Genomic DNA, 26,210 nt, shown 5'->3' on the forward strand with positions numbered 1-26,210 from the left:
TGTTTGAAAAGTACCAGACTACTTTAATTACGCATTATGATAAAATAGAATCCATAATTGTTTAAATCATCAATATATTCACTCCTCCTATACGTGATATCTAGTTCCTTTTTAGCTATGATGATCAATAAGGTGCAGTGATAAAAATTCTTTTTATGTGTCACGTCTTATTGATATTAGACTTGCTATATTTAGTCAATAGAGCTTATAAGGACAAGGGGTTGACACTTGATTCTCTCCTTTTTTGGGGATTTGTCTAGATCAAGTGCTAGAGCTTATGTCTGGGTTTCGATTCTTGAGTCACTTTTTTTTTTACTTTTAGAAGAAAAAATATATAATTTTTAAATAAATTGTTAAATAGTTTTAGAAAATGTTCCTTAATTTTTTTAAATGCTCACAAATTTTAATGATGTTTGTATATTTAAAAAATCAACATGGCACCCGCCGGGTTCGGGTGCGGGTAATGGTCGCCCAAACCCTTACTCGTCTTTTTTTTTTGCCTAAACCCATACCCGCACCTCGGGTTTCAAATTGTTCCCATACCCGTTCCCGTTCGGGTGCGGGTAATACCCGCGGGTAAACATACCCATTTCGGCCACCTTACCTAATTCACACTTCATCATGTATTTTTTTTAGCATTTTCGCATATATACACAAAATTTCAGCATGTATACTTCAAAACTTCAACAAATATATACCACATTTTAACATTTCAGCACATACATATCATGATTTTTTGTGCGATGGAATCAAAATGGTATTAATTTACAAAAGCGGGTAGCAATAAGCAGGAACTAGATGATACCAAACAATGTAAAATTAGATTCATGGATGAGTAGCCTATAAGTGAACTTCTTAGAGAAACATTCACATATGTTCTTTCTTCTTTTTTTCAATTACAAGACAAAAAAAGGGACACATTTTTCTATAATTTTCTTTTATTGAAGTTACGTCTGCAGCCCCTACATTAAAATGATTAAATGAAGGAGACTATAATAAGATCAATAAAATCAGAGACAAAATTATGAGTTCACAAAACAAGATCAGCACATTTAAATAAGATCATGCACATGGGTACGGGGAGGGGATTTTGGGTCAAGGCTAGCGGTTACATTTTCATACGCGAGTATGTGGGTACGGGTATTGCCTTCCTGTATCCATACCCGGCTTACCCAATGGGTACAATTTTTTCTCATTTATAAACTCATGAGTATTTATTTTTCCCAAACCCTTACCCTAATAGGGTTTTTACCCGTCGGTTCACGGGTTGCGGGTAGCCATTGCCATGTTGAAAAAAAATTATCAATTTGATTTTTTTTAATTATAATATCTTATACTTTTTAGAATCCTTTTGATCTGGGAAGATGGTCACAAATTTTAAAATATTCAAAAATTTAACAAATCTTCACCATTTTAATAATGGTTCTCAATTTTTCTTAAAATATTATATAATGTGAATTTAAAAACATTCACAAATATTTGCACATTTTAAAATTAATGAAAATTTCAAAAAAATAATTTTTAAAAATAGTCATGAGTGTTTCTAAAACAGGGTTGTGAAATTTAAAAAAAAACATGAATTTATAAAATAACTAAAAAATAAATTCCAATTAAAAATAAAAAGGGTAAAAACCGAAAGAAAAACAGAAGAAAATATTAGAAAAAGGAAGAAAGAAAGACTAAAAAATTGATGCCCGCCTCGTCCTGGGCTGGTCCAATATCCCGCGGGGTTCGCGTTTAGTCAGTATCCAATGACTTAGGCGAGGAATAGGATTCCGTGGACAAGGGTGACGGCTATTGAATTGGAGTGTAAAGAAAACTTGTTTCCTTGGTAGTAATTGTGGCATAAGTAACGAGGGTGTAGGATTTTGAGGACCTCTTTGATTTGCAGGCATTTTAAAATGTAGGAATAGGGGAAAAAATAATTGATTGACATGTCCACTTTAATTCTATAGAATAGCAAACCCCATGAATTTAGACTATATAGTGCTTGATGCCACATGCGGTTTGATGGTTAGGAGGACAGTGGTATCCTTAGTCCATATGAGTTTAAGTCCTAAACTTGACATTAGTGCTCGCATAGACGTTCTGGTCGATTATGAAGGCGTATGTGGTTACTTCATCAATTTGAAGATGATGTACCAGCCGAGTCTCTCGGAGATGCTCATACGGGTAGTGTGTGCATGCGTGCGTGTATAGGGATTTGTGTATATGCATATGCATGAGCATGTACGTCTGCACCGTGTTTAAAAAAATGTAAAGAAAAGGTTTGAGTGAAATGGAATTTTCCATCAAAATAAAGTGTAAACCAATTCTTTGAATTTTTTTCTAAGCATTCCAATCCTAACGAATCAAGAGGATATGTAGGACCTAAAGATCCAAATCCTTTATAAATTCTATTATGAAATGTCCCGAATCAAAGCAGCTCACTAGGTCTTCTAGAAGGCACGGGTCCAGTTTTCGCGAAAAATATATATTATTTTAAGCACAAAGGAAGGAGGGCTACGCTGAAAAAGATCCCCCCTCTTGATGCCCACAATGATCGGCACCGACCGCTTGTATGGGGGCATCTCCACTCTCGCCAACACTGCTCTGCTCTGCCGCGCACCAAACCATCAAAAAGTGCCGTATCGCCATTTTTGCCACCTCACCTACCGTTCGCTCCACCAATATCTGGCATCCACCGTTCTTCCACCACTCCACTACATACTGCCGGCGATCGAGACCCGAGAGCGAAGCCTCGAAGCGACGGCACGAGCGAGCTAGCCCACGAACGACCGAATACGCGACGCGACCAGAAGAGCTCAGCTAGCTCGTCCCAATGGCGGCGACGGGCGGCTCGGACGAGGAGGTGTACTTCGACTTCTTCCCGCTCGTCCGCCAGTACAAGAGCGGCCGCGTGGAGCGCTTCTTCAACTTCCCCCCGATCCCGGCCGGCGTCGACCCCGCCACGGGCGTCACCTCCAAGGACGTCGTCATCGACCCGGCCAACGGCCTCTGGGCGCGCGTCTTCCTCCCGCCCGGCGCCGCCGGCAGGCTCCCTGTCCTCGTCTACTTCCACGGCGGCGCCTACGTCATCGGCTCCGCGTCCGACCCCATGACGCACAACTACCTCAACGGCCTCGTCGCCGCGGCCAACGTCCTCGCGGTGGCGCTGGAGTACCGCCTCGCGCCGGAGCACCCGCTCCCCGCGGCCTACGACGACTCCTGGGAGGGGCTCAAGTGGGTGGCGTCCCACGCCGCGGGCGGCGGAGCCGCCGCCGAGCCGTGGCTGGTCGACCACGGCGACTTCTCCCGCGTGTTCCTGGCGGGCGGCAGCGCCGGGGGCACCATCGCGCACGTCATGGCCGTGCGCGCCGGCGAGCAGGGCGCCCTCCCCGGCGGGGTCGGCATCAAGGGGACCATCGTGGTGCACCCCTACTTCAGCGGCGCGGCGGAGATCGGCAAAGAGGCGACCACGGGGAAGGCGGAGAAGGCCAAGGCCGACGCCTTCTGGCGGTTCCTCTACCCGGGCTCGCCGGGGCTGGACGACCCGCTGTCCAACCCGTTCTCCGAGGCGGCCGGCGGCAGCGCGGCGCGCATCGCCGGCGACCGCGTGCTCGTCTGCGTCGCCGAGAAGGACGGCCTCCGGGACAGGGGCGTCTGGTACTACGAGAGCCTCAAGGCGTGCGGCTACGGCGGCGAGGTGGAGCTGCTCGAGTCCATGGACGAGGACCACGTCTTCTACTGCATGAAGCCGCGGTCCGAGAAAGCGATCGAGTTGCAGGACCGCATCCTCGGATTCCTCCGCAAATGAGCCGCTTCCGCGCACGCCGGCGAGTGAAGGGAAGGGAAGGTTCCCGTGATGGAATGAATAATTTTACCGCCACTGATTTTCCTATGTTTGAGCTTGAGAGATCTCCCTTTATTTGTTGTTCCTCGGTTATGGTCTCGCCGATGCAGCCGACCGATGTTTATCTCAATACCATGGCGAAGAGAGCTAGTGGGTTTCTTGACAATTTGTGCTCAACTTGTTGTTTCAATCATCTTTCCTGTCGGTTCAAAAAAAAAATCATCTTTCCTGTAGAGGCCGAAAGCAATAAAGGTCTTTCAATTTTTTTAATTCTACTAGTACAAATGCTCGTGCGTTGCAACGGGCGTAGAAACTCATAAGACATGATTCATGTGCCATTATGCTCCAATAACACGAATAATCCGTGAATCAAAAGTAGTGGTTGATGGAACAATCTATGAATCATTTTATTTCTTGCCTTTCGGATTAGTGTAAACTTTTATTTATTTTAAGAAAAGTGAAAGCTTTATTAAAATTGCATTTTTTGAAGGAGAACTTTCTTTTTAATTAAATATGAATATTTTTACTTTTTGTGAACATTTCTGGATGCATTTTTTGTTGGAAATTTGTAACACCTTTTGGGAATTTTGACCAGTTTCTAAAGAGTGTTTATACATATATAATACTGTTTACATCTTTAAAACTATTTTTACCATGTTATTATTTTCGATAAAGTTTGTTGTTTGGTTGGGAAGAGTTATTATGTGTTTTTCCATTATTTGTGATTGGCCCAAACAAAGCACTTCGTGTACACATATAACACGCAATCTCTTCATGTACAAATATGGCCCAAACAAAGGGGCACTCATGAATTCATCTCCCTTCTCGTTCCCCATTCTTTCCATCCGTTCCGAACCATCCTCCAGCACAGCCACTGATCCGCTGCCGGCGACAATCGCCATGGCCCGCGCTGCTTCTCCTCCATCCATTCCTCTTTGTGGTTCTTGTCGCACTCGCTGCCCTCTCATCTCTCTGTTTTCCACCACAGATCAACGCCATGGATGTTGAGCCGATGCTCACCTCCGCCTCACGCTTCCGGTGGCTGCACCGTTGTGCCCTCCACCCTGGCCGCCGTATCAATGGGGCCTTGCATGGCTCCCTCTTTGTCTCGTTTCCCTCGCACGCCTCCTCGCGTAGGATCCAACCGTGGTGATCGGGGGGCAAGTAGCCGTCGTGTGGTGCCCTTGCCGTCGTGTTTAACATGCGCACCAAGGCCCGTAGCAGCTGCATTTGGAGTTGATCCAACTGTGATTGGTGTTGGTGATGTTGTTTGTATCGATACAACAGTGAAGGCCACATATCTTTTTGAGATTACTATTAATTAGGTATACTTCCTTTCTAAAATGTGCATATAGAGTATATAGTTTTTTTGGTTTGTTTATCTTTAGCTCTGAAATTGATATGTACTTTTACAAAATTGGTCATATTTCAGGTTTGGGGGGAGGTAGAGAATGTTTAGAAAAATCAGGGCAGCAGCAAAATTGGTAATTATTATTTTTTAGTCAATTCTCGAAGGAGCACTCCAGCAGCCGACGCCCCACGCTGCCTCCTCCAACCACGCCGGGAGGAACTTCTCTTTGGCCCGAACCACCTCGGGGAGCAGGCCAGCTGCTGCCCCTCTCCTCCTCTTTCTTGGCTTTTCCTCTCCTTCTCTATCTAATAATCTCTGTTGTCTCAGGGAAGGGAGTCACCATGAAACAACCCGCAGCACCCCCCGCCGCCTGCCACATCCGGATCTCTCTCTGTTAACTCTCTCCTCCTCTAGCCGTAGATGATGAATGGGGCTCTCGTAGGCCTTTCTTTTTTTTCCATCTCTGTAGTAGTATATCATTCTTTTCTGTTGTTGTCTCGGCTTGTTTGATTGCAAACCAATATCGAATATAAGTTGGTAGGATTTTATTTCAAGGAGCAAGGTGGGACTATTAATTACTTATTAATTACAAAAGAAAATACAAATATGCATAAGGACCAACCTTTTAGCGGCCCATAACAATAATTCAAATTCTGGCCCATGTCCCTTCCGAAGCTGAAGACGATGTACGAAACCGGACGTACCAAACTCGAGCCAGGTGGACGGACGAAAACAGGCGGAATTTTGATGGTAAGAAGCAATAGCTCTTTTATTATTTCTAGCACACATGCCCGTGCGTTGCAGCGGGAGAGAGATTTTGTGTGTCCATATAAACATTCATCAATGTAACACACCAGAATCCGTAATGTGCCACCCAAAGACGACATAGAGACGAATGCCAAGGTCAAAAGGTATATTGACAAAAACTTCGCCGCTCCAACGTAGAGTCGCACAGTGTGTACCTGTTTGGTGATAATAAATTAGGACCAAAAGTCATATTGTAAGTATGACACATTGTTGGGCATTTATTGGACTATGAAGACTATTGAGCCACCGATGCTTTATCTTCATTTTGTTAATTACATAAATTGTACTTCATTGCCATTGCCAGATCCAACGCAAAGCTCGCCCCTTTGATTCTCTTCACCCGGCCATTGTTCCTCTTCCTCCCATTGATTAGTGCCGAAAAATTAATAGGAGGTTAGATTGTGCACAAAATAGATTATGTGCACAAAAACAAAATAGTCATTTTTTGGCTATAATTCCTCGTAAATCATTTTACTCATAATAGCATCACGTGCAAGAAGAGGAAGATGAACGTGGCTTGAGTTTCTAAATGAAGCGAGATTTATCTCATAACTTGTTAGTTTGTCGCTCGAATTTTTTTTTAAGGAGTGAAAATAGTTTTTGAAATTTGTGGAATTAGATTTCGAATTCTACATAAGAATAGAAAACCACTCGTACAAATAAAATGGCACTAATAGAAAACCACGTCTTCTACTACATGAAGCCGCGGTCCGAGAAAGCAATCGAGTTGCAGGAACGCATCCTCGGCTTCCTCCGCAAGTGAGCGGCTACGCGCGCCGGCGAGTGGCGATCCCGACGACAACAAGGTGGGCGGGGTGCCTACACGCCTGAAGCACCTATTCTCGACATCACCATCGATGTATGTGTCGTAGAAGGAGGTCGTGGCGGCTCGACGAGGGTGCTCTCTTGAAAGGGCAAAGTCAAGATGGGAACGGGCCGGGTCGACCCGCTGGGTCACTGACCCGGCCCGAAATTTCAAGGCCAATGGGCCAAATGGGTCGGCCTCAAATGATATATGGGTCAGTGGAGCCGGCATCGTGCGACCCGATGGGTCAGATGGGTCGACCCAGTCGAATCGCTAGGCCCTAGTCACTGCTGGCCGACCATGTTCGAGACGCCCCTGGACACATCTACGGTATATGAACTCGATCGATTCTGTTGGAGATGCGTTGTACACAAGAAGCAGACAGAGAGACAGGTGGATTGATTGTTACGTCAACTATTAGTACATGCACGTAGAAAAACCAGCGTGCGTTCGTGTCTTGGTCACCGTCGAGCTCGCCATCCCGATCACTGTACTATTCCTCTCTAACTTGTACAGCTCGTTGTCCCAATGACCTTCCCAGTCTTCAGATTGTGATCATTGGATTCATGGATTTTTCATCTTAATCTTGGATCGGCCTCATATACCCAATGGGTCAGTGAGGCCATAAATTTTTGATGAAATGGGTTGACCCATGGCCTCACATATTGACCTTGGGGCCACGGGGCCAGGTCCAAGGCCAAGTCCAGGCCGGCCCATTCCCATCTTGAGGGCAAAGGAATTATCTGAGGCTCTGACAACCACTAGCAAAACACAAAACATGAGAGCATCCAGCTGGAACAAATGAGACCCGTACAGGAGGCTCCAGATCTGCAAAGCTCGTTCAGGGCCTCCAGATCTGCACATTTCCTTTCAGAATCATCTCAGTCCAAATCGCTGTGAAGAACATCCATCGCTAAGGCCACATCATCTGTAAGCTAGAAAAGCCCAAAGGCCTCCAACAGCCCAAGCCAATGCGGTACAAGCAAACTGGCCTGGAAGGCTAAGACATTCGTAGGTTGCCTTCCCAAAAACTAGCCTGAAGCCGGGCAAGCTGCCCAATTGTCGCCTAAATCAATGGATTCTGACCTAGACGGATGGATTTTGCCAATTTTTACCTAAATTTGGGTCAGTTTTAGGCAAATCCTGGGAATGCCTGGCTTTGCATGCCTGAAACATGGCTGGTGCCTCAGCAATTTGTTGGGTTGGTTGGGCTCTGGCTGGGCCCGATTCAATTGGTTGCGCCTAATCTCGTCGTCATGGTCAGTTTTAGTGTTGTACTTCATTTCTGAGAGTGCCATTAAGTTCCACCATTACCAAGAAATTATTTTAATATACAAAAAATATGTTGTGAAATTAGCGGGTGGTCAAAATAGGAGGGGAGGAAGAGAGTACTATCAGAACGCACAAATGCAGGTGACAGTCCTAAATCAATAACAGGGTTTCTAAGAGCGACTGCTGCCATCTTTCTCCATCTCCTTACATACATACATCTGCTCAAAAATTTCTTGAGGCAATCCGAATCAAGAATGAAGCTGGTCAACTCATTCATTCATTCATGCACTACAAATCACTGCACTGGATAAAGTCCAAATCATCCTACCAACCGAATCATGATTAACAACTCAAGCAATATGTGGCACAACAAAATTCAGACAACGCATATCTCAAAAAGATGAAGCTAATCCAACACCAGGAGAAACTGATAACTAAGCTGATGATTATAATCCAAGACGAACAACCATCTTCTTAGATGAGCCTGAATGGTCACAGGTCATCGACACACATCTCATTTGTACAGTGGCCTGCAGAGGAGAAACTTCACACTACCAGCAAAACACTATAAGATTCTTGGTCTAGCACCCAGCAACCCAAAACAACAAACTCGGATTACAGACACTAGAAACATAAAAGGAAAATCAATCCATCTTCTAACCATCCCGGATGATCAAACTTCCAGTGGCTGTGGGTCGACCATTTCTAGACTTCTTTGCCATCCTCATCATCAAGTCAGGCTGTTCCTGGGCAGAGTGAAAGAACAAGATTAATTAGTGGCCAAGTAAACCCACCGCAACGACTAGCACGACAACACACCTGCAATGGACATGAAAAAACAAGAGAAAATAGCTTACTCCAAACACATACAAAGTGGTGCGGTGCACTGTACACCTATGCAATGGCATCAAACAAAACAAAAAAGCATGATCCATCCATTCATCCCAAATCAACAACTCTGTTGGGAAACCAGAAATTCATTCATGCATGCATCCAAATTCCTTCCATTCGAATTCATCATGCCAATCGAACATGTTCCACAGCAATCTTGCTTGGCGCTTCAGCACAATTCTCAGAGCAAGAAGCTAATTTGAACACCACAACATACTAAGAAGCCGAAGAATTCTGGGCACTCATCACACCGAATAGAGCGAGACGAGCCACTTCAGCTTGACGACCAACTCCAGGTGGCCGTTGAGCGTGTCAAGTTCCCTCCGTGCCTTCTAACAACCGCGACTTCCATGCCTTTCTTCAGATTTAGATACATATGCTCTCTCTCTCTCTCTCTCTCTCTCCTGTAATAATATCCAAAGAACCAACTCAGGTATGCTATAACTGCTTAAAATGCCAAACTAAACTCTTGTAGGACCAAAACAACAGTAGATGGTCAAGTGAGCAGTACAAGATCAAGTAGCAGCAGCAGTAGAAGATCAGAGCAAACAACCACATCATACATCAAGTAAGGATCAGAGATCCCGATTAAGCCGATCCATTTAACAGCAACCACTACCAGCAAGATCAGAGTGACAAAGGTTAAAGCCCAGCCCATCCTGCTACTGTCACAGGCAAACAATTACTCTAGATTGTGCACAATTCAGATCCAGTACTGCTTCATGACAAGTGTTGGATGTCATATTCGAAAGGTAAAATTTGGTAGAACAGAATTTTATTTTATTTTCCTTTATATAAAACTCCAACACACAAATACATTTTACTAGCACATATGCCTGTGCATTACAACGCGGAAAACATTTTCTTTTTTGTGCGGTAGAAATATATTACCGAGATTTGATGGACTGAAGTTGTGGAATATCCCATCTGAGCACTTCATTCCCCTCTCATGCCTCCTAAAGACGCCCTTGGTATCAGTTCTGCTGGTGGTAGTAATCTTGTACCTCCAAAGAAATATAGTACAAGAAAATTTCAGCCCTGTAAATAAATTTCAAAAGGCAGACTTGTTTAATGAGATAATGCACAAAAACACAAACTGAACCGTGCAAAATGGAATACATCAATTATTATTTGCCAGAACAATAAAATTTTGAGGGCTTATGAAAAAAATCCAGAAAGAAGTATCAACACTGAGAAGAACGCTTCTGCTTGCATACTAATTAAGTAGGACATGAGGAAAAAGAGAAAAAAAGTGTGGAGTTCAAAGAAAGTAAGATCAAGCAGAAAACAATAACCTTGTATCTCATTTATTAAATTTAATTCATCAGGATTCATAACACAGCGTAAACCACAAGAATAGAGATTGCTTGATGATAAAAAACACAAGATGTGTATTTTACGATGTTGATCTCAACAGTGTAGAGGCCAAAAAGCCTGAAGGAAACGGTCGGTGCATCTGCTCTGTTTCTTTAGAGCTACAAGACCAAAGATGAAGCGTATGTTGCCACTGATATGAACTACTTGCAGACATCAATTCCATATGAAGCAAGAACAGGTATGTCATCTACACAAGAAAACCATGCAGTCCGATCTTATGCTAGAAAATTGTGCTTTGTCGTTCTCCTGGTCGCCAAGGTACACCATCAAGAACTGAGGGAAAAACTCAGTTCAATTTTCTGAAAACGTGCCTGTCTGGTCGCCAGGGTACACACATCCAGTTTACATGAAGACTTTACACGGTGGTCTGCGGTGCACCTCTGCGTGAGGAAACCGAATCAGCCCGACCAAATCGAAACGAACCAGTTGCAAACCATGAGGGAGGCTAGCGAAGTCGTCACCTTGGCAACAGTGGGACTTGATGGTGGGCGACCTTGATCGGAGCAGCCTCCCTTTGGCCCCATTCACCGATTCACGAGACCAGATCGGAGAAAACTGGACACAAATAATAAGCAAGCGCAATCAGAAAGAGGAGATGAAGAAAATCAACCAGAAGAAGAGAAGGGGAGGAGGGATTCATACCATACCACCCTTGCCAGTGCCAAGGTGTTGTCTTGGCGGAGAGGTCTGTGCTGCGCTCGGTCGCCATGGCCGCGGGCTAGGGTTTCCGGGGCGAGGAGGGAGCGGCGTTGTGGAGGCTGGACGCTGCAGTCAGCTAGGGAGCGGAAGGAGGAGGGTGCGGTGGCGGTGGGAGGAGTAGTCCTCCTCTGCCGGTGCGTGGTTGCCGCGGCCAGATCTACTACTCGGGTGGGTCTGGCGCCTAGTTAGGAAAGGAGAAGAGGGTGGGGACGCCGGTGGTGCTAGGGGCGTTGAGATCGCCGGTGGGGCTGGGGGAGACGAGGACGCCGGCGGCTGCTTTGGGGAGACGAGGACGCCGGCGGCTGCTGGGGTTGGGGGGAATCGAGAGGAGGAGGAGGAGGAGGAAGACAGAAGCGGCGGGCTGGTTTGGGTTTTCTGGGCCAATGCACTCCCACTCCCTATGGTTTGGTTCTTTTGGTGGGTTGGTTGGTTGGTTGGACTTTCACTTTGGTTTGGTTTGGTTTGGTTCGAAATGAGGGAGCGCGGGACTATGCGCGCGGGAGCACCAAACTTTTCGGAGAGATAGTGGCGTGCGCGGGAGCACCACCATATTTCGGAGACCGTGCCGTGCGCGGGAGCACCATCATATTTCGGACACAGCGCCGCTCACGGGAGCACATTGTTTGGCGGGTGGGGTTAATTTTCATTCTAGTTTGTGAACATGAGCGCGGGCATTCGAATTTTCACGGCGGGAAAAGTGGTACTCCTCTGTCCCGGTGCATTATATGCATCTAATGAAAATCAAATAATCGCAGAACGCCAAGGCGCGAAGCAGTAGTACTAGTTGCATGCTTATTAAGTAGACCCATCCACTAACATCAGTGCACCGTATTTTTAAATCCCGTATATTTTGTCTTACTTCATATTCCTTCTATTCCATAATGTAGCGCGTCCACGCTTTTTGAGATTTAAGTTTGGGCATAAATTTAACCAATGTGACCGATTTACCATTGAATTCGTATTCGCAAGAAGTTTTCAATGGTATTAATTTTTGCTCCAGCCGCAGTCGCCCACGTTGGTTAAATTTATGGTCAAACTTAAATCTCGAAAAGCGTGGGTGCAGTATATTATGGAATGGAGGGAGTACGTAAAAAAGAGAACGTAAGAAAATATACATCGTCGTAAAAAATATTTTATGCTATGTAAAATTACAAACATAAAATCATAGTGTAAAATTTATATAAATCACAAATTTTTCTAGTCTTATGACCTATATTTTTGTTTTTTCTTATGTCATATTTTATGTCGTGAATCAATATGAATGTAACTATATATTTGTATATCAAATAAATTTTATCTATGAAATGACTTAACCAAGTAAGGAAAACTAAATCAAATCCTCCGTCTTAATAAGCTATTTTCTTTCCTTGGTCCTTCAATAACTGTGGCTAATAGCCATGCAATCCAAGACTATGGAGCATACCAAGAAGAATATAAGAATTAATTATCCCAAAAATGTGTGTAAAGACTTCGAGTTAATCACACGAGGATGAAAAGGTACACTAATAAGGGAATGAGCCATTTAATGTACATTTGTTATTTTCTACTCCCTCCGTCTCATAGTGTAAGACGTTTTTTGACACTATTTTTTGACACTGTAGTGTCAAAAAACGTCTTACACTATGGGACGGAGGGAGTAGCATAAAACAAAACTTTTTTTAAAACACCATAGACATTCGTGAAAATGTTGATTTATAACGAACAAATTGCATTGAAATGATAAACCTCGTGTTTTGTAATTTTTTAAATCTTAAAAAAATAAAACCACAAATGAGTTGTAATTCATGTAGTTGTTCGTAACATCCAGTTCGCTCCATTACGTGATGCATATTCCCTCGCACCCATATTGTTTCGCTTCGCCAAGCTTGACATTTGCTCGGTAGGCCTCACTTTGTATGAGTTTCGCTCCTTCTCATTAATTTGTACTTATAACTCACTTGCTAATTTAATTGTCCCGCGTCGCTTCTCGTTGTCATCGACTCTTTCTCCTTGCTTGTAACAACCTAATTACCCAACAAGCAACGGTGTCATGTCATCCAGTACACCCTCGGTGCACATCTATGTGAAAACAATTAATAAACATAATAAGATGAAAAAGATAGACATTAGGCATCCCATCACATAAAATAACAACTCATCCTGAATTATGCTAACTAAGAGGAGGATGTTGAGAAATGCTTGTTATCAAACACTATTCCTCTCGTGCCCTTGATGCACACGATAATTCTTATAATGTGAACACTATGGCAACCACATATAATTTAAAAATAATTATGGGAATTGTACCATATACATTTGATCTAGTTTCAAAATTGCCATATATTTGGTGATACTTAAAACCCACTCATATTTGGCGATATTTGATCTAGTTCAAAATAAGTCATATATACTTGAATTGCAAGAGCAACTACGCACCCACGACACATGCCTTAAACATTCTAGAGCTTTTGAATTTGATTATTTCCAATGGAAAGAGGCCATCATGGGTGGTAGTGTACCATATTAAAACAATTGCTACGACGAAGGTGCAAAGTCAAAGGGCCACCAACATGTAAGTTTCTTATGTCACCTAGAGGGTTGGCGGTGCAAAATTATTTGTCTATTTTCTGGGAGAGAGCATTGATCATGCTGTCCTTGCATTCTTCTTGGAGAAGCATCCGACATTATCCATGCCTCTCTCGACGCGCCACTCTCCCCTTCTTCCTTGGCAGTTGGCCGTCCTTCTTCGTGGCTAGGAACAAACTCGGTTGGCGCAGATGGTGGGGAAGGGTTATATTACATCCGCCGCGCTGGGGTTGTGCCCAAGAACACTAGAGCCATGCCTCTTCAATTGTTAATGTATTTGTGCTCTAGTCCGCCTCCTTGACCGGTCGCCTGCATGAACGCAGGAGCAGTCCCCTCCAGTGAGTTATTGGTCTATCTCCTCCACCGTCACCTCTAGTCTGATCACGCAACTCGCGACATGCCCTCCCGACAGGCCGTGCGAGGAGTTGCGGCGGCTGGCGTGAATTGTGGCGGTTGCGAATTAATGGAGGGAAAAAAGGTTTTGACGAGCTTGTGTCTATAGGGGTCGGTGTCGTTGCTCGTTGATTACTAGATAGCGAGTTGAGTAGGAAATGTAACGAGCGATGCTTACTTAGTGGAGCCGCATGAAATTAGGTACTCTCTCTGTAAAGAAATATAAGAGCATGATCTAAACACTCTTATATTTCTTTACATTGGGAGTACTTGCACTAGGTTGATGGCTGATGCGTGCCCATAACATGGATTGTTAAATTATCAAAGATGATGCATTTGGCTAGCATGGAGGGAGTTCATGTAACACCAACAGTGGACTTTGGGTTCTTTACCCCCCCCCCCTTTCTATAAAGTATGATATGCACATTCGTGCATATTCGTGAGAAAAAGGGAGTTCACGTAGTACGTGCATGCCTAATCACACATGTGTACGTAGGTGCATGCACTGTTGCTTTGTGTTTTTAACTATCCATCATTCTCTCTCATATATCCCCTAATCTTCGTCTACCAGATTTAAAATGATTATACGTTTTCTAATCAAGGGCTTGACATTTGAACCATTTGAAATCTCTGAGCCACATGTAATGGTATATTTGAGAAGATACCAATATTGTACTTTCTTGCATGCACTTAAAACAAGAACCAACTCTAACCGTCGTGAACATGCCGCAAAAAAAAGGAACATGATTGTTTGCTCTGATGTGTTTGACATTTCTTCGCCGCCCACTTTGCCTCGTAGCATCGCCCTGTCATCCATTCAATAGATAGGAGGGGCTTTTGGGGAATTTATGAGAGAAAGGGTCGTGGGGTGGGTAACAAATTCAGCCATTCAGTAATGAATGAAATTGTGGATCGTCACTACAAGAAATATGTCAACTTGTGACCCTCACTATTGGCCGCTCAAAGGTCATTGTTTTTCATTTGCGACCTTTTTTTGACCAAAAACAGAAGGTCAAAGCTGGCAGTCGTAAACCTGAAATTAACGACCTTCTGTAAAAGGTCTTTGGTTTTTTGACCAAAATTTTGGTCACTAGCAGCCTCCACAGACCACGTAGGCATCCAGCGTGGCAAGCTGATGTGGCACAAGAATCAGCCCGGTCCGATTCGGCGTTTTACATGGGCCGAGCCCAACAATTCGGCCTTTTTAATGTATTTTTTCCTGTTATTTTTTGCTGGCTACATGGGCTTGGGCCATTGGTTCGGCCTTTTTTGCTTTCTGAGGTGCGGCCTTTTCATGTTCTATATATTTTTTATTTTCGGGTTTTCTTTTTTTTTTTGTTACATTCAATTTTCAGATTATTGTAGTCAACTGGATGCACATTGTCAGATTCTTCTAGGCACTAGGTCCCAAACATCAGGTTTTAATTTTTCACAACTTGTAATTCAATGATATACCAATCAGAGAACACATTTTAAATATATTCAAATAACAGCCAAATCACCATGTACCAATCAAGTTTATTACATTCCACCAATCACAATATAACCATACAATATTACACCAATCACAATATAGCACTCTACAGATAAAACGCTCAACAAGTACATGCACGTCTCACCTTAGCGCCTTCAACATGCAAAACATCACATCCAGCCACATATTAACGATCAAATCAATTCACCCCTTGACGCCCTGGTAGGTGACGACGATGTGGTAGTGGTGGAAGCCGCCGCCAAGGCCGACAGCGCCTGCGGTGTCCCCATCGTCATTGAAGGCGATGACGACGGACGAGTCAGCGTCGAAGCAGGTGCGCCGCAGGCGACATCATCATATTTGAGCATTAATATTTCCGTATTACTACACAGGAACTACAACACTAGGAGTACACAGCAACTAGTAGCAGAACTAGAAGAAATAGCCAAATTGAGTGTACACCAATATCATCAGGAACATGAGTATAACAAGCATCTTGCTTTACTGGGATAAAGTGACACAGCAGAATTACTAGGATACAGTGACACAGAAGCAATAAGATAACATATTATGTGCTACAGGCTGACATTTCCAAAGTGGCACGTTTGATATGCTAAGGACTTGTTGATCTAATCCAGGTTCTGTTTTACAAATTAGTTTTGCTGTAAATTCAGCTGGTATTCAAGTTATAAACAGTTTCTTTTTACTTGCCATCTTTGTTTCTTCTCCGTGACATTTAGTAGCACACAGGAGTATATCCTGCTATGCCTATGCATTGCAAGAGCCAAACCAATACTAAATATTATTGCAAACCTAACATACTTGAACAGCTTGGTCAGGGCAAGAACAGACCTGATGAGCTCTGAAGTTGAACGAATGGTGAACGAGCCCGTGGAGAGGCAGAGCACCTGCATTTGACACAAACTGCTAAGGATCAATGCAAACCAAACGCACTATTGATATTGTACAGAAATGGGTAGTAGGATTCAGAAAGTGTGAATGTGATATAGTAAAAAATTGCATGCTATGCACATCAAGTTAAAAGGCACAAGTTATATAGTAGCCTCAAGCAGAGCAAGTGTACAACAAGTTGAGAAAAGAATGCTCAGTCTTGCCGTGGACTCACAATCCACATCCAATAGCCCACCATCTTGTATATACATCCAAACCATAAAAATAGCGGTTAAACAGCAAGGTAGTGGAAATAAATTAAGTAAACTATTGGCTATTAAGTAGTATACTCATGTGGTGAATTTTATGGAATACTTAATCTATACTCTGCATCTACCAAAAGCAAATCTCCTTGAACAGGTTTTGATGCCAAACAATCCAAAGGCATCTAACTGAAAAAGGCAAAAGAATGGTGCTTCTGTTGCAGTGAATTGAAACCCAAAGCACCCCCAAACCGTAACAGACTAAACTAGCTAGCTCTAGGAGAACTAAAACGCTAGCTGCAAGCAAGGAATGGAGGAATGGATGGTCGAAGTTGATGCTTCAGGAGCCCGCCGGCGTGGTGGTTCAGGTGGTCGAGGAAGAAGAGGAGCATTACTGCATAATCATCATGAAACAATAGTGATTGAGTTAATCATAAAGCAGAATAACAAAATCATAATTAATCTAAATCGACTCAGAATCAGATAGCATATGATGAGCATGTTTACATCTTTTACTAATCAAAGCACTTGCGCGCACACCGGCAAAACTCTCCACCCGCTCTGTCTTCATAGCAAAGGAAGCGAGCCATAGAAAACTTAGTACTAGGGGTTGCTTCAACTTCCATACTAAGAATGAATGTAATGTATCATGACAACTTTACCTAATCCTTGAAACAAGTATGCATATTATTACTTTTAATGCCTCTACGAGTCATGATCCCGACCTCCGGGTCAATATGTAACACATTTTGCAACTGATACTAGTTCACAGCAACTCATTTTTAATAAAATATAGCGTCCTAATTCCTAGTTAGTTCCAGAACTGCCCAAATTTTACACACCTCATCTTCCTGAGGACACTGGACATCTCCTCTCTTCTTCTTCTTCGCCCTCTTGTGGGTACCCAACTTTCGCTTCGCCACCTTCAGGGCACGCTTGTCCTCCAACCTTGAGAAGCTCAGTGATACACTTCTCATACGGAGCAAACCCAGCGACCTCCCTGATCAAGTTCCTGACGAAATGCACCCTCTTGGTACCTTTCTGCAAACCAAAATGGTAACCGGTCAGAACAATGAGAATGAAAAACTTAAACAGGAGTAAACATCACAATAATATGAATTCTTACTACAACAAAGGATCTATTGCACTTGAGAATGAAGGAATTGTCACATATTCAACAAATTCAGAATCTAAACTGAATTTCGTCTACCAAATAAACTAGAACACCTCAAATCCAGTCTGCTAAGAGTATTTATTTATCTACCAACAAGAAATCGAGCCTAACGCTTGAAACCCGCACAGATCAACATAACAGCACATGCACAAGCACAACAGCACCAGCGTCATCTGTATGCAAGATGTGTCTCGGATATCAGCACAGGCACAAGCACAACAGCTCTTCAAGGCTTGATTTAACACACTGAGGAACATTATTGATTTAGCAAGTGTAGAATACCATTACAATGCTCAATTCAACTAACAGAATCATCCTGAGACGAGTTTATACGAACAATCAGGAACACGAAGTGCAGCACAGCAAGTCGATCTACCATATCTATCAGTTGCATCTAATTAGGCACCCCGAAACCCTACCCGACGGAGAATGGCCCGAACGACGAGATAGCACGGTGCTGGGTTTCAGAACCTGAAGGGGAAGGGATCGCGCCTGATGGCAGCGGTCGTGTTACCTGCGCCTGCTTCGCCCTCACGTACGGGGAATCCGCCGCCGGCGGCGCCCTCAGCGGCCGGGAGCATCCGCCACTGCTCACCGGCGGGGTAACGCGGTAGGAGCAGCAGCTGGCGCTCAAGCACGGGGTGAAGTGGCTCCTGGGGACGGCGAAGCCGTCGGGGGTGCCGGGGCTCTACCTCTCCGCCGTGGCTGGTGGCGGCGCCCTCCCCCTCCCGCTGGTGGCGGCGCCGCCCTCAAGGTGGCTGCTCAAAAGGATCTACGGAGAGGGAGGGGAAAGGATGCCGACGGTGGAGTGGAGGCCGGGGTGGTCGCTCGTGGTTGCAGGAAGATGTGCCCGTCGGATCTGACCGGAAGAGACAGAGGAGGCCGGTGAGGTTGGGCGGCTCGCTTGATCTGCTGAGGGGGCGACTGGGTGGTGGAAGGGAGGGGCGGCGGAGGAGGAATCTAGATCGGGAAGGGGGCGGCGGCGAGGAGATGGGGACGAGGGAGGAAGGAGGCGACGGGGGGAGGGGTCGATCTGAGCTAGGGTTTGGGCTGCGGGTGGGGGGTATCTCTTTTTCTTTTCTTTTTTTTCTTTTTTTCTATAGATAGATGGATGGATGGATGGATGGATGGATGTGGGATGGAGAGATGGATGGATGGATGTGGGATGGAGAGATGGATGGATGGATGGACGCCATGTCATCGATCCGTGGACAGAGTTATGATTGGTTCAGAAAATCAGTGATGTAAAATAGTTTTCAAGTACTAAAAATAGAGGGATTTTGTGAAGTAGCTATCAAAAATATTTTGCAAAAGGGCACCACACAAATTTTCACTAGATTTAGACAACATTTCATGGATTAGGACCGATTTGTATGCATTTTTCATATTTCTAGCTATTTTTTAATCATTTTTCGAGTGTCAAAAATGTTTTTTTGTGAAGAACCTACCAAATAATTGTTGCAAAATTGCACCAAATTAGTTTTCTAAAATATTAGGCCATATTTAATACACAATTGACCAAATGGTTGGGTGTCAAAAGTTTTTATCCACCTCTCGTGAAAAAGACAAATTTATGTCGGTTCAGTTGGAAGCGGGTCAAATTTGAACTGCAGCTGCCTCATAGTTTGCTCTTTATTTTTTCAAAAAATCATTTTTAGGTACAAAAGTATCTATTTAATCAGAGAAACACCAAAAAATTCCAAGATTCAACCACTAGATAGGAACGGGCATGCCTGCCGTTTTGACCGCATTTTGAAACGGGCATAAAAAATTCAAAAAAAATCAAAAAATTGGAAAACCTTCGCATTGTGTCATTATATGTGACCAAGTTATTAGAAAAAGTTATAAACTTGTAATATGGCAATTCTTTTAAAAAAGTGTTCTCAGAAATGAGCTATCATGTGTGAAGATTCATGGCTTTCAAGCCAAATGATCAATCTTATGGCCACATTCATGACATAGTTTGTTCAAATAATCTCATATCGTGCACAAAGGGGCATCTTGGAATGGCAAACAATGTTTCCTAAGGAAGTTTTCATTTTCTTTGGACGAAAAATTCATTTTCCATTTTTTCGAGTGCCCGAAATGAGTTTTTTTGTGAATGACCTACCATATATTTGTTGCAAATTTGTACCAAATCATTTTTATAAAATACTAGGTCATATTTAATGCACAATTGACAAAATGGTTGGGTGTCCAAAGCTTTTATCCACCTCTGGTGAAAAGGACAAATTTCCGCCAATTTAGTTGGAAACAGGTTAAATTTGAACTGCGACTGGCTCATAGTTTGCTATTTATTTTTTCCAAAATTCATTTCTAGGTACAAAAGTATCTATTTAATCATAGAAACACCAAAGGTTTTCCAAGATTCAACCACTAGCTAGGAACGGTCATTCCCGCCGTTTTGACTGCATTTTGAAACGGGCATAAAAAATTCAAACAAAATTAAAAAATTGGGAAACCTTCGCATTGTGTCATTATATGTGGCCAAGTTCCCAGGAAAAATAACAAACTTATAATACGGCAATTATTTTAAAAAAGTGTTCTAAAAAACGAGCTATCATTTGTGGAGATCAATGGCTTTCAAGCCAGATGATCAATCTTATGGCCACATTCATGGCATAGTTTGTTCAAATGATCTCATATTGTGCACAAGGGTGCATATTGGAATGTCAAACAATGTTGCCTACGGAAGTTTTCATTTTCTTTGGACGAAAAAACCATTTTTCGAGTGCCCAAAAGGAGGTTTTTTTGTGAAGGACCTCCCAAATAATTGTTGCAAAATTGGACCAAATCAATTTTCTAAAATACTAGGACATATTTAATGCACAATTGACAAAATGGTTGGGTGTAAAAAGTTTTGATCCACCTCTCGTGAAAAAGACAAATTTCCGTCGATTCAGTTGGAAGCGGGTCAAATTTGAATTGCAGCTGCCTCATAGTTTGCTATTTATTTTTTCCAAAAATCATTTCTAGTTACATAAGTACCTATTTAATCATAAATACATGGTTTGGTGGCGATACGTCGAGGTTTGGGCGGTGGTCGCCCCAACTCTAGAGCGCGTAAACTTGCATGCCCGCCGCGTGGTCACCGCGTGACCGTGGCGTTGCCATGTTTTCTGGGCGGCCTAGGCATGTCTAGTGGTTTGGGCACTCCCCAGGTAGGTGCTAGGAAGAAAATTACAACATAAGATTCTCACGAGGAGACTGATCGATGCTCAAACATGAATTAGCAGCCAAGTGTTTGATTAGCGGTACAGGAAATGTACATGGCTAATGAGCATGAGTTTTGGCTGAGGATGATCAGTTACTAAGAAGACCGTCTTCACAAATTTTCAGCTCAAAAGGAGGAGACCAGGTGGTACTTGCTTTGCAAAGTACCACACTGGACATAAATACGAATGTTGAAGCTGGGCTCAAAATAATGAATGGATTGAGCTGGCATTTGGTGGAGGATGGTTATTTGGGCATAGGAAGGCACCATAGAAAATGGATACTATTTGGACATGCCAAAGTGGTACTTCTTTCACAAAGTGTTGTTCTGAACAGAATAGGAAAATGAATATTGTTGAATATTTTTTAACTAGGCAAGGAAGGTTTTTTACATATTTGACGAAGATATGACCCAAAGAATTTATGAGATTTTTTTTGGAAATTTTGGAAATGACAGAAATATAGGTTGCTTCACAACCTGGGGCAAAAATTGCCACATGGACATGACACATAGGCAAAACTGATGAGGTGGCGCCTAGTCATAGCAACCCACCACAATTTACAAGGTTATGACCATCTATATTGGTCGTGATCAGCTAGAAATAAGGCAGCGGACTAGTGCTATCTGCTTTATGACCATTTCGTGTAAGGAAATTACGACCTTTCTGACCAAAACGGTCATTATAGTTTAGGGTTTGGAGCCCCCCAAACAGCTTTTGACCAATTGGTCTGAAATGGTCATAGATCTATGACCAATTCTTCCAGGGTCACTGACAAAAGGTCACTAGTTGACATATTTCTTGTAGTGCGTTAGTGGTAACTTTGTCGATGAAAATGGAGTACCTGTTGAGGTGGACTGTCAGCGGTAACTTTATCACCAAAAATTGACCGTGTGGTTCGGCTTCTCTCCGCGCCCACTAGTTGTGCTTGCATGGTGATGAATGTAGGGATCCCATGAATGTATGTATGCATGCATGTGTATGTGATAATAATAAACTAATGAAGTTGTAGTATTACCAAAAAAATAACCTCCATAACGAAATAGTGATCTAAATGCTCTTGTATTTCTTTAGTGAGTACTTGCGAAAGAGGCTAACTATTTTTTGGTGGTTAGAGTTGACTCTTACGTGTGTGTGCGCGCGAGCCGCTTTAGGGTTTTTATATATTACTCTCAAACTGGGATTTCTCATTCGTTTCATTGAGAAGAACTGGGTGGTGGGTTAGTATTTAAAAAAAACTGGGTGGTGGGTTAGGTTTGATGCACCCTCTACTTGCAGGTATGCATTTCGTCGAGGGTGTGGCTAGGTCTCAATCGATTGATACTTAATCAAGTCTCAATCAAGTGGCATAGCATGTAAGAAAGAAAAAGAAAAAACTAAAAGAAAAATTTGCATGAATCTCCATGCAAGATCTCACGAATATGACATCAACGATTGAGACTTAATCAAGTCTCAATCAAGTGGCATAGCATGTAAGAAAGAAAAAGGAAAAAACTAAAAGAAAAATTTGCATGAATCTCCATGCAAGATCTCACGAATATGACATCAACTGAGGCATAATCAAGTCTCAATCAAGTGGCATAGCATGTAAGAAAGAAAAAGAAAAAACTAAAAGAAAAATTTGCATGAATCTCCATGCAAGATCTCACGAATATGACATCAACGATTGAGACTTTAATCAAGTCTCAATCAAGTGGCATAGCATGTAAGAAAGAAAAAGAAAAAACTAAAAGAAAAATTTGCATGAATCTCCATGCAAGATCTCACGAATATGACATCAACGATTGAGACTTAATCAAGTCTCAATCAAGTGGCATAGCATGTAAGAAAGAAAAAGGAAGAAACTAAAAGAAAAATTTGCATGATTCTCCATGCAAGATCTCACGAATATGACATCAACTGAGGCATAATCAAGTCTCAATCAAGTGGCATAGCATGTAAGAAAGAAAAAGAAAAAACTAAAAGAAAAATTTGCATGAATCTCCATGCAAGATCTCACGAATATGACATCAACGATTGAGACTTTAATCAAGTCTCAATCAAGTGGCATAGCATGTAAGAAAGAAAAAGAAAAAACTAAAAGAAAAATTTGCATGAATCTCCATGCAAGATCTCACGAATATGACATCAACGATTGAGACTTAATCAAGTCTCAATCAAGTGGCATAGCATGTAAGAAAGAAAAAGGAAAAAACTAAAAGAAAAATTTGCATGAATCTCCATGCAAGATCTCACGAATATGACATCAACTGAGGCATAATCAAGTCTCAATCAAGTGGCATAGCATGTAAGAAAGAAAAATAAAAAACTAAAAGAAAAATTTGCATTAATCTCCATGCAAGATCTCACGAATATGACATCAACTGAGGCATAATCAAGTCTCAGTCGACTGAGATTTAGCAATATTGTTCCGTCGAACATTGTGGGCGGTGACACGGTGGGAGAGAGGGACAAAACTTGGAGAAGACGAGATTTCTGGAATCGAGGAGGTGCAGATCGACGGTCCCGTGGCGGTGACTGGCCGGAGAGGGAGGACACAAGCTTGATGGTATGCAGGGCATGGGGGGTGGGGTCCGCGCCGCAACAATGGGAGAAGTGAGGTGCTCCCCACGGACGCCCACGGCGAGGAAAGCACCGAAATTGTAGGTCGGTGTTGGCGTGTGAATCGAATCGAACGATGGAGCAGCGGAGGCGTCGGCAACCAAAGCATCACCGGGACTGGGGAAGAAGGCTCCCCTCCGGTCCGGTGGATTGCTTTGGAGGCGTCTACAAAAGGTACGATTTTTTCTTCTTTTCTTCTTGTGAGAATAGAGTAGAATTGAATTGAAGAAGAGTCGCGATTGAGTCGCCGGCAACCTGCAGTAGCCAGGATCCGCGGAGATGGAGCTGGCGCGCGACGTGGGACCCTGGGAGGGAGGGTCTCGCTGAGAGAGATGAAACAAAGAAAGAAAGAAAGAAAATTGGGTGGGTCGGGTCCCACCGGTCGCTCCAGTTTGTTTCGTTGGATCGAATCGGAGTAAAAAAAATGGAAAACGACGACATGTGCTGCGGAGCGCGCACTTCAATCACGTGCACGCTGAGAGCCTCCTCTAGCTCCAAGTAGTACTCTACTCCGTTGGTCTCGGGGCCAGGAGGAGCTACGCTGAAAAAGGGATAATACTAGACTCACGGGCTCCTTCAACGGACCTTTACGGAGTGGCCTACGTCTACGTGCCATCTCCTAATTTGCCCCCCTGATTTTTACTGTGGGGCCTGTGAACCTTAATTAAATCCTGGCAACTAATACTTAATCAACCCGTAAACTCCTCGTGGACCCCCCGTGAGTGTAGCATTGCCCCTGAAAAAGACCCCCCCTCTTGATGCCCGCAATGATCGGCACCGACCGCGCGTTTGGATTGGTGGGCATCTCCACTCTCGCCATTCGCCAACACTGCTCTGCTCTGCCGCGCACCAAACCATCAAAAAGTGGCCGTACCGCCATTTTTGCCACCACACCAACCGTTCGGTCCACCAATATCTGTCATCCACCACTCCATTACATAGTGCCGGCGATCGAGACTCGGGAGCAAAGCCTCGAAGCGACGGCACGAGCGAGCTAGCCCACGAACGATCGAATACGCGACGCGACCAGAAGAGCTCCGCTAGCTCGTCCCAATGGCGGCGACGGGCGGCTCGGACGAGGAGGTGCACTTCGACTTCTTCCCGCTCGTCCGCCAGTACAAGAGCGGCCGCGTGGAGCGCTTCTTCAACTTCCCCCCGATCCCGGCCGGCGTCGACCCCGCAACGGGCGTCGTCTCCAGGGACGTCGTCATCGACCCGGCCAACGGCCTCTGGGCGCGCGTCTTCCTCCCGCCCGGCGCCGCCGGCAAGCTCCCCGTCCTCGTCTACTTCCACGGCGGCGCCTACGTCATCGGCTCCGCGTCCGACCCCATGACGCACAACTACCTCAACGGCCTCGTCGCCGCGGCCAACGTCCTCGCGGTGGCGCTCGAGTACCGCCTCGCGCCGGAGCACCCGCTCCCCGCGGCATACGACGACTCCTGGGAGGGGCTCAAGTGGGTGGCCTCCCACGCCACGGGCGGCGGCGCAGCAGAGCCGTGGCTGCTCGACCACGGCGACTTCTCCCGCGTGTTCCTGGCGGGCGGCAGCGCCGGGGGCACCATCGCGCACGTCATGGCCGTGCGCGCCGGCGAGCGGGGCGCCCTCCCCGGCGGGGTCGGCATCAAGGGGGTCATCGTGGTGCACCCCTACTTCAGCGGCGCGGCGGAGATCGGCAAGGAGGCGACCACGGGGAAGGCGGAGAAGGCCAAGGCCGACGCCTTCTGGCGGTTCCTCTACCCGGGCTCGCCGGGGCTGGACGACCCGCTGTCCAACCCGTTCTCCGAGGCGGCCGGCGGCAGCGCGGCGCGCATCGCCGGCGACCGCGTGCTCGTCTGCGTCGCCGAGAAGGACGGCCTCCGGGACAGGGGCGTCTGGTACTACGAGAACCTCAAGGCGAGCGGCTACGGCGGCGAGGTGGAGCTGCTCGAGTCCATGGACGAGGACCACGTCTTCTACTGCATGAAGCCGCGGTGTGAGAAAGCGATCGAGTTGCAGGACCGCATCCTCAGCTTCCTCCGCAAGTGAGCCGCCGCGCTCGCCGGCAAAGGAAAGGGAAGTTCCCGTGATGGAATGAATAATTTTATCGCCATTGATGTTCCTCTGTTTGAGCTCGAGAGATCTCTCCCTTTAATTTGTTGTCCGTCGGTTATGGTCTCGCCGATGCAGCCGGCTGATGTTTATCTCAATACCATGGCGAAGAGAGCTAGTGGGTTTCTTCACAATTTGCGCTGAACTTTTGTTTCAATCATCTTTCCTGTAGAGGCCGAAAGTAATAAAGGTCTTTCCTTTTTTAATTATATTTATCTTGTGAAAAGTTATGGATCATGTTTGATGTTTTGAGGAGAAACCCCTATTTGCATTGTAAGGGCATCTCCAACGCCCACCCTCAAACCGCCCCGCATACGTCCGGACCGCGAAAGTCATCAACTTCTCTCCCTTATTTTACGTTTGCACCCTCCATCTCCCCACCATTGATGTACGTCTCCGCCCGCTACAGAGGTATTGTCGGACGTTCGCAACCAGCACCGACGGGCCCGCTCGCCTTTACGATGGTTCTATCCACCCTGGAGCCGTTGTACCCAGGTACACTCCGCCCCCCTGTC

The 26,210-nt window shown here is 44.7% G+C and overlaps 2 protein-coding genes and 1 long non-coding RNA gene across 5 annotated transcripts; 2 read left to right on the forward strand and 1 right to left on the reverse strand.

The window, feature by feature from the left end:
• Positions 1-2,553: 2,553 nt before the first annotated feature.
• On the forward strand, positions 2,554-4,102 carry LOC109756165 (2-hydroxyisoflavanone dehydratase). Its single transcript, XM_020315035.4, has one exon. It carries the CDS (start codon positions 2,822-2,824, stop codon positions 3,794-3,796), a length of 975 nt encoding a protein of 324 aa, XP_020170624.1. The 5' UTR covers positions 2,554-2,821; the 3' UTR covers positions 3,797-4,102.
• A 4,390-nt stretch (positions 4,103-8,492) lies between these two features.
• LOC109756167 (uncharacterized) lies at positions 8,493-11,445 on the reverse strand. Of its 3 annotated transcripts, none has more exons than XR_012189530.1 (5): positions 10,978-11,445; positions 10,797-10,890; positions 10,647-10,715; positions 9,850-9,996; positions 8,493-9,362 (listed from the first exon to the last, which is right to left on the reverse strand). It is a non-coding gene; the product is annotated as an uncharacterized lncRNA (long non-coding RNA). The 3 variants fall into 3 exon arrangements; XR_006667107.2 differs by having other exon boundaries at positions 8,493-8,813; positions 8,938-9,362; positions 9,850-10,715; positions 10,978-11,435; XR_005764123.3 differs by having other exon boundaries at positions 9,850-10,715; positions 10,978-11,441.
• Positions 11,446-24,411: 12,966 nt separating this feature from the next.
• LOC109756166 (probable carboxylesterase 12) lies at positions 24,412-25,904 on the forward strand. Its single transcript, XM_073504990.1, has one exon. It carries the CDS (start codon positions 24,661-24,663, stop codon positions 25,630-25,632), a length of 972 nt encoding a protein of 323 aa, XP_073361091.1. The 5' UTR covers positions 24,412-24,660; the 3' UTR covers positions 25,633-25,904.
• The last annotated feature ends 306 nt before the right edge of the window (positions 25,905-26,210 follow it).

Source organism: Aegilops tauschii, chromosome 7 (assembly GCF_002575655.3).
Source record: "Aegilops tauschii subsp. strangulata cultivar AL8/78 chromosome 7, Aet v6.0, whole genome shotgun sequence".
Classification (NCBI taxonomy): domain Eukaryota; kingdom Viridiplantae; phylum Streptophyta; class Magnoliopsida; order Poales; family Poaceae; genus Aegilops; species Aegilops tauschii.

Excerpts from the sequence above, each read along its gene's own strand:
- LOC109756165 (XM_020315035.4), top strand. The coding sequence starts at position 2,822 with ATGGCGGCGACGGGCGGCTCGGACGAGGAGGTGTACTTCGACTTCTTC.
- LOC109756166 (XM_073504990.1), top strand. The coding sequence starts at position 24,661 with ATGGCGGCGACGGGCGGCTCGGACGAGGAGGTGCACTTCGACTTCTTC.